The sequence below is a fragment of the Anoplopoma fimbria genome, chromosome 19 (assembly GCF_027596085.1).
Source record: "Anoplopoma fimbria isolate UVic2021 breed Golden Eagle Sablefish chromosome 19, Afim_UVic_2022, whole genome shotgun sequence".
NCBI classification, from domain to species: Eukaryota; Metazoa; Chordata; class Actinopteri; order Perciformes; family Anoplopomatidae; genus Anoplopoma; species Anoplopoma fimbria.
Window position 1 is genome coordinate 24,674,482 of NC_072467.1, and position 13,457 is coordinate 24,687,938.

Here is a 13,457-nt window from a genome sequence, read left to right on the forward strand (position 1 = left end):
TTTTGTTCTGCGACATAAAATGCATCACGAAATACTCCTCTGTTGTCTAATGTGTCTTCAAAATGTGGTTGCTAAAAAGTGGCTAAATGAGACTACAAAACATCATAACCTTGGCTAGTCCGCCTTAAAAGCACCCATGTGACTGTGGTGTAGTTCGTTTATAGCCTAACGTTAGCATTTCATTTCTGGCAATTACAATTCCGCTTCAAAAACCATAAAAGTTGTGTTGATTTGTCCGGATTATCTTGCTGAACAAAAACATGTATGTATCATGCACTTTTGTTTGCCATAGAGTTTATTTTCTGCAATGGGAAAATCCCACTGGCTCGCTGTCGTGGGAACCAGTGTGATGCCAACTGCCGGAGGGTTGTTCCTGCAGCATTCTATGCATATGAGAGTGTTTATCCCCATATAAACTTCTCTAATTCCCCCGAAAACCATTTGGCATCTCATAAGGAGAAAAACAAAAGACTCATCTCACGACCCCTAAGATTTGTCTTCAGATCCCCTGGAGGGGTCCTGAACCTCAGGTTGGGAATCACTTGTTTTAAGTTGAGTTATGTCTTGGGTTCAAATCTAGTGAAGTCATATTTGCCCCACAACTTTATACAAGCCAATTAAGATGGAAATGTCAAACAACAAAAAAAAAAAGCATTTAAAAGATTATTTTAGTTGCTTTTCTAGCAATAGAACATTTAATAGGGGTAATAAAAGTTTGCAGTTAAATCTTGACAGTCTCCAAATAGTCATGAGGGAGCGAGCAGCCAGTCAACTTAATTACTGCCTGCAAACAAAGAAGCTATTTCACTGCCTGGATTCATTTGCTAATCAGTGAGTTTAAAATAATGAATAAAGACTTTGAAATGAGATGACTGTTTTGTGAGGAGATTACTGCTGTATTCTACCAGCGAAACAAACGGGAGTCAAATAAAGGATTGTGCACGAGGCTGTGACAAACGTCTGTCGGGATAAAAACAACAACAACAACATCTACTACATCTGCTAGTAAACAGGATACACAATCCTTAATGAGGTTTTCTCTGTATGCTCCGTCTCTGCACATCTTCCCCTGCAGCCATATCTGCACAAGGTATGAAAACCAGATGGCACTGGGGAAACATCTGTTTTGATGGGAGGAAGGAGTCATCCCTCAGATGTTGCCATTGAAGCTGCCAAGAAAGACACTGTACTCGTGTTTAATTCTTTTTTTCTTCCTGTTATTCAAAGCGACTGTGGATGGACGGCGATCCGGACAATGGAGCCATCACTGCGTGCCAGATCTCCGATCCCACACATCCACGGCAACGACAGGAGGCATCCAAGCGTCCTCGGCCTTCATGCTGAGAGTGAGTCGCCACGCTCGCATTGCTCAGCGCTCTCGGTGGAAGGCCCGTGGGGCACGCTGGGGTGGGGGTGGGGCAAAAAGCACCGCCTGCAGTTGGCAATGAGTATAAAGCCGGGTAATAGTAGGAGGGCTTTTGGGTGGTGGGGGGGGGGGGAGCGGAGATGGAGCCCAGGTTATAGACAGATCTGGAGCAGGGTGCTGATGGAGCTTCTGTTTGATATGAGAGAACGGATATGAGGATGGAGCTGAAGGGGGCGGGGAAATCGGAGATGGCAGGTTTTGAATCGAGAAGGAGGTCGAGCTTGAAGGAAAATGCCACGGCTCAGAAAGGATGGATGACGTTTGCAGCGGATCACACCGAGACGCGGCATAAAGAAATACCTCAGCAAAGGGAGTCGGGCGAAACAAAACGTAGTGCTCCTGAGCATGAGATACTCTGTAGCTCTCTCACAGTCCTAAAGCTAGAAAGCCCTACACCATCTACCTGCCTCAAAACAGGAGCGAAGTAGCAAAGACCGTCTCTTGCTCGATATGATTGGCTGCCTGGTGTGACTTTGCACCTGGGACTGAAAAATGTTGAATATTTTAGGTCTAAAAAACGCTAAAGGAGAGCATGTCGGGCTCACTGTACCACAGGACAATAACGGTTTTGCTGGCGACGCGTTTTCTAGCGACGGTCCTCGTGTGATCGGCCTCCTTTGGGAGTAACTTTAACCTGTAATCCGTCATCAGCGGTGGCTCAAGGGCGATCAGGGTGTTTGCAAAAACTGCACTCTCATGAGAAAGAGTGTAAGCAGAAACCAAATGTCTGATATGATCTCATCGCTTCATCAAACGACGGTCAGCTGACACGTGTCTGTAATATTTATGTGTTTTAAGCCATAGTCGCACGGGACGAGTTTTATCTGGGGACCTCTAGGAATTAGTAATGATTGCAGAGGTTGTGTGTGATCTTAATCCTGTGCAGATATGCAGTGTCCATTAATTGTCTAGTGACATTTGCAGTGGAAACATTTGAAGTTTTTGGCCCAGCACAGAGGTCATGTGAAATTGGTCTCTCTTGGATTTGGCGTCTATTTTTCGTTCTTTCTGCATCTTTCCTCATTGAGAATTATGGAGGCTGCATTGGCTATAAATCAAAGTTTTTTGACAGCATTTTGGATGCAAATTCAGGAGGCTCATCTCGCTACAAGGCATGGAGACCAATTAGCAAGCCTTAATGATATAACTCATCTTTGAAACATTAAATAAAAGCATTAGACGGTAGAATATTCATAATATAACACAGTAAATCCATTTATTCATTTGCAACTTAGATTGATGACTGGATCGAGAAATGTAATCATAAAGATTAGGATAAATTTACGAATGTCTGGTCGAGATTTATATTTACTTCATTAGACTATGAAGACAAGACTTGAAATTAAACACAATTAATACTGTAAAAGTACAGTAAAAGGGTATTTAAAAGATCCTATGTGACAATAGAGATTATGTTATGAGCTGTGCTGTGAGTTTGGATATTTTTCATTCCTCTTTTCCTCCTCGTTTTTAAGATATTATTTATTTTCAAGTCTCTCAACCACAAATCAATCTAAAACTGAATAAGTTTGAAACTTTATACTGCTGAAAAATACCCAAATATATATAAATAAAGAACATAGAAAAATAAAAAGATCATTAAAAAAGATGTTTATTTGTATGGTAGTTTTGTTTTTTCCTTTAAAAGTTTGCATGTGCAAGTTGTTGTGACAGCTTTCTCTATAAATAAACCCTCCACTCCTGTAGTTATGGTAACTACTTTGTCTATAATTGTGTTTGATTATGAGCCTCAATTTTCATGTATTACTGTTTTGCACTAACACTGCTAACAAACGCAAAAAGCAAGCAGGTCAGAAACCCTTCACAGAGACAGAAACCCTCTGAATGTCTTTGGTACGGCCCAGAAATATCATTTTCTGTTGGAGAGTTTAAATGCCAACACGATTGTTCCCGTTATGCCTCTCTTACCTCTGACATTCTGATTCATACGAGGCTGCTATTGTACTGGAAGGGTAAACATTTGGCCATATAATATCTCCATGAATGCACGGCTGATTGTCGAACAGCTGAGGTGAAGGAGACACTCACGTGTTTGGAGAGGTTGTCGCTCTTGCAGTCTAAATCATACCTGCGGAGAGAAAAGAAGAGATGAAAGGTTTGAGCAGCAGGTCTGTGGCTGAACGGGCTGCAAAAAACACAAATTAGTAGTCAATGACAAAAAGCTTCTCTTCCTCATTAACTACCATTAAAGCGAGGCACTCGTCTGCTAATCACTGCAAAGACGCTGCTCAGGTTTAAAGGAGGATTTAGTGATCCGATTTCATGCATGAGGGTAAAACAATATTGGAGGCCTCAGTATCGTTAATGGCTGTAAGGTGGAAATATTTACAGTTACAACATGTTTACATGCGTTAATGCTCATAATCCTCCTTGTTTTTCTCATCCTGGCTGTCCTGCAGCACCTCTTCTCAGGTGCTGCAGGACAGCTTGCTCCTCCCTCCAGAAAGCAAAGTCTGCCCTGATTGGTCAGCTAGCCCGCTCTGTTGTGATTGGTCAACGTTTCACATTTCAAAAAACTCTTCCTCCGGAGCTTCAGCTCCGTCTCTCTCTTTTGTTGTTTGAGGGCCAAACTAGCCAGAAGGAGTTTTACGTCACTTCCGTAACATTGTGACCTCATAAAGTTACATTATGACTTCATAAAGTTACGGAAGTGAAGGAGAGAATTCAATGGAGCCGTTTCAGGAGCTCAGGAGCTTCTGAGGGGGAGGGTAACTCCTTTTAGGCGTGGACTTCAGGTTTTACACTCTACAGACCTTTTACATGTACAAAAATATATATAACAAACTAAAGGAGAGGGGAAAGGTGGAAAAGCAGAATAGAGCCACTTTAATGTTTTAGAAGCAGTTGAATAAAAGATATAAAAAGAAAAGACAGATAAAATAATAATTGAAGAGATCTATTACTGAAACTCTTTAGTGTTAAAGTTGTACAACAAAAACTAATCATGTCAGCATCATGCTGTATTGAAGAAGACTTGAAACTAGAGATTGAGACCATAAACTCATGTTTACAATGTTTACTGAGGGAATAAATCAAGAGAGAAGTAGAGTCATTTTCTCATAGACTTCTATACAACCAGAGGAGTCGCACCTTATTTGGTCTTTCACTGATTTCACTGGGCAAAGATTTGTTACTCTACTCTTTGATCCTTTTGGCTAAAAGATCTGGAAAGGCATGAACAACGGGTAAAAAAAAAAATACATTGTTTACATTGCAAGGCAGAATGGACATCTGGTAGCGTATGGAAATCACTACATGATATACTCATAGTTATCCATCTGGGGCTGGCAGTGGTCCAGTTTTGACCAAACGTGGGATAAATGATTCACCGAAGCGCTGCATTAATAGAATACTTAAATCATTGTTGTACTCCTGAATCATTGTCTGACTCACAATGGATGTTTTTTTAAGAAAAGGAGAAAAATGTATGCAGCAGCAGAACCAGAGATATCATCTTTTTTATTCCACACATTTTTCTTCCTTGTCAAAACCTGGTTTCTACATTACCCACAATGCAACTCAGAGATGTTCTCATATATGCGGTGTCATTTCTTTGAGGTGTATAATGGAGTTCCCTTTAAAGCAAACACCATTTTCTCTAGTTATCGACCAAGCTTATAGTTGCCAAATAAAAAAAAAATATATATATATTTCTCTGAAAAGTAATGGTCGATACATGACTTTTCACCTGAAAGCACTACTGGGCTTATGAAAAAACGTTTACATAAAGGTTTAACTATCACAGCTTATCTCCGCCACACATATGTGTCCATCTTAAACAGGAGCACTCATTCAAAACAACGAGTGACATCATGCAAACCATGTGAGCCCCCTTGCATCTCCTGAGAGCTATTCAACCAGCTTTATTTACTTCCCATAACCCGTCACCTTCACCTATCTGGGTGTCTCAGGTGTGTGTCCATATCTGTGTGTGTGTGTGTGTGTGCAGCGGAGTGTGTATAAGGGAGAGAGCCAGAGCGCTTCTTTCTGCAGACAGCATGCCATGTACGATAAGGTGCCTGCAGACAAAACTGGGGGATGCTCTGTGTCACTACAGGGGGTGTGTGGGGTGTGTGTGTGTGGGGGGGATGTTATACTAATGTAATTCCATAAGAGCAACGAAACACGCTGCTGTTACGCAACACGCCTAAGGCTAAATGCACAGGTGTGCTTCATGTTCTATTCGCCCCCTTTTGCCTCTGTCACTCCCAAATGTTCATAAATGATTCATGAAATCTTATTTAATAATGAGAAACCCAAAGAGGGAGAAAGAGAGAGTGAGAGAGAGAGAGAGAGAGAGAGAGAGAGAGAGAGAGAGAGAGAGAGAGAGAGACCTGTACGTACTTTAGTCAAGTTAATCTTTATTTATACAGCAGTTTGGCATGTCCCAAATTTTCTTTACTATCTTTATCTGACAGCCTGTTTTCTTTAGACCCTCTATTCGTATAAGGACCCCCCCCAAAAAAAAAATATGGAATAACCCTCAGGATCCTTCTCTCTGGACGGACAGACGTGTGATAAACTATATGCTGTGCAAAATGACAGTAATGACCATAAATACGACCAAGAAATAGATTTGACATAAAAACATATTTGAAGAATGTGATGATTTGGCTGCACATGTTTACCCCCCCACCACACACACACACACACACACACACCTACAAACACACACCCACAAGAGTGTGTGCAGGAGTGCACGTCCCACAGCGCCTGGTGAGTGCACATTTGCTGTGTGTGACTGTGTTTATGTGGATGACATCACTCTGCATCGGCACTGGGCCAGACAGGATTTCTCTTGCGGGGGGGGTTTGTGTGTGGGGGTGTGGGTGCTGCTCAGAGCTGCGTTTGAACTGAGCAATGATGACTAATGACGGCACACAAACAGAACGGGGCCGCGGAGGCCGGCCGACAACAGAGGACGGCGCGCTGACACTTGAGCTCCGTCTTCTAACAGCTTCATGGAAAAAAGAGCCTGATGGAGCCTTTCATAGCGACCGATACAAGATGCTGCACAAATGTTTTATTAGCACGTATTCTGGGCTGTAATTGGTCCTGACAGGTTGTCCTGAATGGGGTATTTTACCAAAAAGTACTGCTATAAAAGGAAGGGGAATAACGCACTTCCAGTTTTTAGGTCATGGAGCTGTTTCTTTAGGAGAATCCACTTATTGTTGCCTTTGACGAAACCTGCTACTGATGAATTAACCCTTTGCTGCTTGAAATACATTTAGATCTACATGGGTGTCATACTTATAATCAAAGAAAGTTTACAGGGTATTTGAGTTTGTAATTCTGCTTATTGATTAGTTAATGCTAGTTCTATTTAAAGGTATTATTGTTTGGCAAAATATGGTGGTTTTTATTGCAGTAAAGTGATTTGTCATCAATTTTGAGTTATTTTTTGTGATTCTGTCTGGCTTCAAGATAAAAATGAAAAAAATAAATATTCGTAAAAACACAAGCTACTCTTATGCAATGAAGCATTACCTGCATCCCCAAAAAATTATTCAAGTAAAAAACTTTTACTGCAATAAAGCTGCATTTTATTAATTCTTTTGCATTTTTTCTTAATTGCCTGAGTGGCTTCTTCTATTACATAAAATCATTTCTGTGCTGTGATTATATTTGAATGTAAAACTACAGTCTTGTAGTTTTTTAACCATGCTGTTAAGTTCTAGCTCCAGTCCATCATATTTTCAGACACTATACAAATCCAACAACATATATTTTTCATCCCTAAAAATCGATATGTGAAAATGAAAAGCATGTTTATTAATTCAAGGTTCTGATGAAATTCTAATTGTTTAAAATATAGAAACGATTCGTGATTAAAACCAAATTCAATATAGCTAAATTCTTCTTTTATTACTTTTGGGAGTGTGTTTCACGTTGATTTTTGCTTTTTTTTTTAGGTCTGATCCAATTTGCAACACTTGATTAGACAACCATCCACCCGCGGGGGTCTTGACTGGCTTCAGTGAGCATCTCGAGTTTCAATTCAAAAAAAGGAAAAAAGAGGAGCACTGAACGTGGCCGGCAGTGAGAACGGGGTTAACAGGATTTTCCAGGAGCGGATAGCAGCAGAGGAAGTAAAGTGTGCCGTGGCTTTGGGGTCTTCTGGGTAAAGAGAGCATGGTGATGGTGCAGAGGCAGGGAGCTGTCTGGCTGTGTGGACGTCCCGAAGGGCTGCAGAGCGCTGAGTGGGAGTGAGGGAGGTGGAGGTAATGAAGGGATGGAGGGAGCTACAGCGGAAAAGACTTCCAGACCTCATGACAAGAGGCTGAGGAAAGCAGGAGCAACCACTGGTTCTGTAATGAGTGTACTGCATGTGTGCAGAGGGGAAATATGTGTGTGTCTGTGTGTGAGTGTGTGTGTGTGTGTGTGAGCAAGTGTATTGGATATTTTTTTCTTTTTCTTAAGGCATACAAGAGAGGTGGGGGGGGACGACAACAAGCCATGTCCTCACTGTGAGGGACTGTAGGGCCATCAGCCCAGCAGGAAGTACCGGGGCCTGATGCTCGCCCACTCACAACGAGCCCTACAGGGAGTCGGACAGGCCACGCACACACACACACACACACACACACACACACACACACACACACACACACACACACACACACACACACACACACACACACACACACACACACACACACACACACACACACACACACCATCATCCTCCATCCCCTCTACCCATTGCTTGTCAGCTTTAAACATCTTGCATGAAAAAAAAAGTCTCCATTAAATTTGTCAAGTACACAGGAAATATACATTCAGATGGTTAAACACACACAATGCAAACACACACACACACACACACACACACACACACACACACACACACACACACACACACACACACACACACACACACACACACACACACACAATGCAAACAGACACACACGCACATACACACACAATGAAGCCACACACAACAATGAAGCCACACACAAACAAACATATTGTACAAAATATCACACCTATAATTTAATTGCCTTGCCAAGCACACAATTAGTTGAACAGGCATACTCACATACATAAACACATGCCCAGATTCACACACACACACACACACCCACACACACACATAAATAACCCTCTACATACCTGAACACACATGTTTACATGCATAAAGGTATACACACAGACTTTATCTGACCCAGGCTGTACATACAACTTAAATACAATGCACTGCTTGTCTCACACACACACACACACACACACACACACACACACACACACACACACACACACACACACAAGCAACAGCTAGCGTCTCTCCTTGACATTCACCGTAACCTCCTACAGCTTGTAAGCAGCATGCGGCCCTGCTGACAGGCTAACAGGTAAACAAACAAAAGAGCCGTTCCATATTTCATGAGCTATCACAGAGGAAAGAATGGTGGAACTGCGTGAGGCTGGAACACAATAGAGGAAAAATACATATTATCATAATTACTTGGACAGCTCAACTTTTAGGGCTACATGAGTAAATATATTCTGTTTAAAATTCAAACTACAAGTGAATCTGATGTGGACAAGAGAACATGAAAATGTCATATTCTTAGTTAAAATAAAATACATTTATGTTGTCATCTAATAACCAATCAGAATCATTTTCATCATTCAATCAAAAGCACGACTCACTCACTTCCTAAACCAAAAGCCTGATTAAGAACCAGCTAGATTACAGAGGTTTTCTTGACTTCATGTCAAAAACAAAAAATGACTGCCTCACTGGTTGTCTCCCTCCTCCAACCAGTTATTTTATGCTATTAGACTAGATTATTTGTGTAAAATTGTCATAATTAGCATATCAATTATTGAGTCATGGCCAAACCGAAAAAACGCTGTACGCTTATGATCCGAACCAAAAATACGCTTAATTTCAACATTTCTAGACATTTCTATTTGTGTAAATCAAGGTTATAGTGTTTTAAACTCTCATGGCTTTTCTAGTGTTTCGAAACTCAATAACGTTCAGGTTTAGACAACAAAACTACTTGGTAAGGTTTAGTAAAAGATAGAGTTATGGGCTCATATAACTAAGTGACTTTTGGTTTTCTCAAAGGACACGACCGCCGGTCTCCTGGGTGAAAGTCTTGTGTTTGACCCATCCATCCATCCATCCACCCCAAACTCCTTCATTTTAACTAATCTTAAAAATGAGGCTATTTCTACTTAAAGATTAGGCTATACTGAATCAGCAACTAGTAACTCATTATGTGAAATAAATGTGGGGAAGTTAAAAGTACAATATTTTCTTCTGGGATGTAGATGACTAGAAGTACAAAGTTATTAAATAGAAATACCCATGTAAAGTAAAGTAAAAATACCTCAAAAATTGTACTTAAGTACAGTACTTGATTAGCCTGAATGTACTTATCCACCACTGCTAGAACAAGAGCACAAAATTGTTTACAACAGCATAAAATCTATAGATCCAACCTTTAAATTTTGCTCCCGAACTGCACCAGATTGATGGATTTCACTTTAAAACCTGCAGAATTCTCTTCCAGGGAAGCCTGCCCCAGATCCCCCTAAAGCGTCTGAGGTCCACCGACCATAGTCTTACAAAATCCTGCGGGAAACACTGCCCAGTGCTTTAGGCAGTCAATTAAAATTGTATGATCAACTGTGTCAAAAGCCGCACTTAGGTCTAAAAGGATTAAGGCCGAGCAATCTCCTGCATCTGCTGCTGAAAGGAGGTCGTTTGTTACTTTCATACTGGCCTTTTTCTGCACTGCTTAGAATCCTAAACATGATTCAAACTCATAACAAAAACAATGTTGAATATAAAAAAAACATGTTGTACAAAAATATAATACAACTGACAGAAGTCATGGTCGTAATCACTTTCAATAAATAGATTTTTATGCAATTGTGTGCTTGAAAAAATTGCAACATTCCAGTAAAACTTGTCTTTTCAATGGATGCTGGTGGAAAAAGTGGGGTTGAAAACTTGTCTTTTATTTAAGAGGGAGAAGACTTCTACATCTCCCTTCGTGCAGACCATGAATATTTCAGTCTTAGCTCAGCACCCACGCTTTCACAACACACACACACACACACACACACACACACACACACACACACACACACACCAACACGCATAAGTCAATTGTTAACTCACAGGTCAAAGCGTAGATTCTGCCTCTCCTCGAAGAAATAGTCCACGATGAACTTGCGGACAAAGTCAGGGTTGAGGGTGTTATCTATGACTTCTGTTCTGCCGAACTGGAAGACAAAGGAGAAAGGTGATGTTTGATAACTGCAAGACTCATTGTTAAAAAGAACACTTCAGAACCTGCCAATATGCTACATGTGAAATGTTAAATTTCCAATACAAAGCTTTAGTTCAACTGCAGTAATTTACACTGGTGAAAGTTGAAAAATGAAAGTCTTTAAAATAAGTGCAGAGTCTAAGCTGAATCTTAAATGCCAGACAAGGCCACTGTATGGCGGATAAACCATTTAAAGAAAGTCAAACATGACCTTTCCACTAATGACAGACTTTTAAGTAAAGCCTCTTTAGAATGACAAAAATGTCCTCTCCATTTTCCTTCCAGCCAATTGGATTTGCTCCAAAACTAAAAAGGACACATGGATAATGTAGCGAATGGTTTTGTACCTTTTGTCAATTCTTCAAAAACACAATTTCCAGTGTGAGAACACTTTCTCTCGTTCATTTCGGCGTGTTTCTTTCGGTAAAACAAAGCTTGTGAGCCTGCAGGACTCGCAAATGACTGCAACTTGCAAGTGTCTGTAATTAGCGAAATGCAAAAAGCTGCCACTTTTTGCAATCTGCATGTAAGTAGTGCTTGCAAATCACTTTTGTGACCCGACGGTAATTACTCCTACTCCAATATGCAAACAACCCAAACTAAGAGAGAACAGCAACATATTAAATATGATTTGTACGACTCAGGCCCCGAGTTTCACTGACTAGTTTACATGGTGTACACTAAATCTGAATTTTTTTCACGCTAACATATTAGCAGGAATGATACTGCAACATTTATACCTTAACTGAAGAGAGATGCCTGTGCAGGATTGAGTTGTGGGCTGGTTTAAATGTCATTGATGGAATAGGCTTAACCAAACATTTCTGAGGTCTATTAAACAGCATTACTTGCTGTGATCTTATAACTTATGAGATACTTTAAGATGGCTCACAGGCCAGCCTCCCAAAACCTCATTGTATTCCCTCAATATGACTTGCTGAAAAGCTGCCATTTTGCTCCTTGGAAGCTTTCACTGGTTGTAAATTATTCCCACACCGCCCCACGGGTGTACTCACCTCTCTCCATTCCCTGTTGGCTATTCCTTGAGTGTACAGCACACAAACTGTTGAATTAGAAAACAGAGGAGGGGGAGAGAAAAAACAAGAGAGGGGTTAGACTGATTGAAGAGTATTTAACGCTGAGAAGTCAGCTCAGATGGTGTTCTTTCCCCAGACCCCAACATGAGAGGAAAACTCCCTAATTAAATGTCACTAGAACTTTGCCTTGCAGCGTGATGATATTTCAGAGAGGAAACGAGGAGGAAGGGAGGACGGGGTTAGTGAGTGTCTGTGTGGGTGGGTGGAGGAAAGTTCTCCCTATTGACATTCGAGCGTCTCCGTCCGAGGGAGTCTTGGAGTGTTTTTTGATTACGGACCACTGGTGAAAACACAGCGAGGCAATCAGCTGGCACTAAAATGACATTTAATTTGCATTCTAGCAGCCTTGACTGTATTCACACACATCTGCCACATGGCAGAGACTCACAACTCTAAAAAAAAAATAACCAAGGACCAGACACTTGGAAATCTGCTTTAACTGGTAAAAATGCAGTAAAGGTAAAGGTACAAAAGCATTGGCATCAAACTATACTTAAAATACCGAGCAAAAGTACATTTCTCATGCTCATTTCAAATAATATATCTATATCATTGGATTATAATTATTGATGCATAATTGTGTTCATCACTTTAATCTTAAAGCTTGTTAAGGTGGAGCTAATTTTAACTACTAATTACTAATTAGGCTATATAATACTTAATAATACATCATAGTTTATTAGTTGATTTATATTTTGAAATAAGAATATTAATCTGTTAAATTAAAAGTACAATACTAGAAGTATAAAGTTACATAAAATGAAAATACGCTTTTAAAGTACTACTTGTTTATTGGTTTACCGTATTTTATTCTACATTTTCATATTTCTATTTTTTTATTTTGTCTTATATTATTGCACTGTGTTTACTGTTACGCAACAATCAATCACCAACCAAATTCCTTGTATGTGTAACATACTTGGCAATAAACAGCTTCTGATTCTGAATACTCAAGTATAGTACAAGTACCTCAATTTGTATTCAAGTAAAGTACTCGAGTTAATGTACTTACTCACATTCCACCACTGCTAGAACAAGAGCACGTGGTTCTTCATAGATCTAGCCTTTTAATATTGATCTCAAAGTGCACCAGATTGATGGATTTGACTTAACATATTCTTCCTGGGGAGCAAATGCCGCCATACCCCCTCAGAGGGTCCGATGACCACCCACTAAAGTGACAGAAAATCCTTTAGGAAACACTCAGTAATGGATTTACAAATAGTGGGTTCATTTGAAATAAAAGTGGTAGTGGAGACAGGAATAAAAACTGTTTTCCTTTTTTTAAAACAACTACATCTCGACTCACAAATGTAAAAACATCTCTGTTATGTATTCTTAGCATTATCTGCTGTAATCTGAGCCCCATCCTTCTCTTTAATAATCTCTAAATCACTCCTCATGTGGAAGACAGAGCAGCCTGTTTCCAACCTATTCCAACCGAGCAATAATGATCGCCACAACAGCAACCTCTGTGTGTCCTTGTCCTATCTGGTCGAAAAGACAGCACTAAAAAATAAAGGAAAAGGAAAAACAACTGGCATTAGTCTGCTGTATTGGGAGCTAAGTAACCCTTAAAATGGCCTGGTTGGTAGAACATCCATTGGAACCCACTGC

The 13,457-nt window shown here is 40.4% G+C and overlaps 1 protein-coding gene across 1 annotated transcript in view; it reads right to left on the bottom strand.

Moving 5' to 3' along the window:
* The window catches only part of LOC129108047 (copine-8-like), a 65,658-nt gene that overhangs the window by 32,790 nt on the left and 19,411 nt on the right, over positions 1–13,457 (bottom strand). The window contains exons 3-5 of the mRNA XM_054619690.1: positions 11,760–11,806; positions 10,593–10,696; positions 3,476–3,515 (exon numbers count right to left, since the gene is read on the bottom strand). Coding sequence (XP_054475665.1) covers positions 3,476–3,515; positions 10,593–10,696; positions 11,760–11,806 — 191 coding nt within the window. The remainder of the gene's footprint in view (positions 1–3,475; positions 3,516–10,592; positions 10,697–11,759; positions 11,807–13,457) is intronic.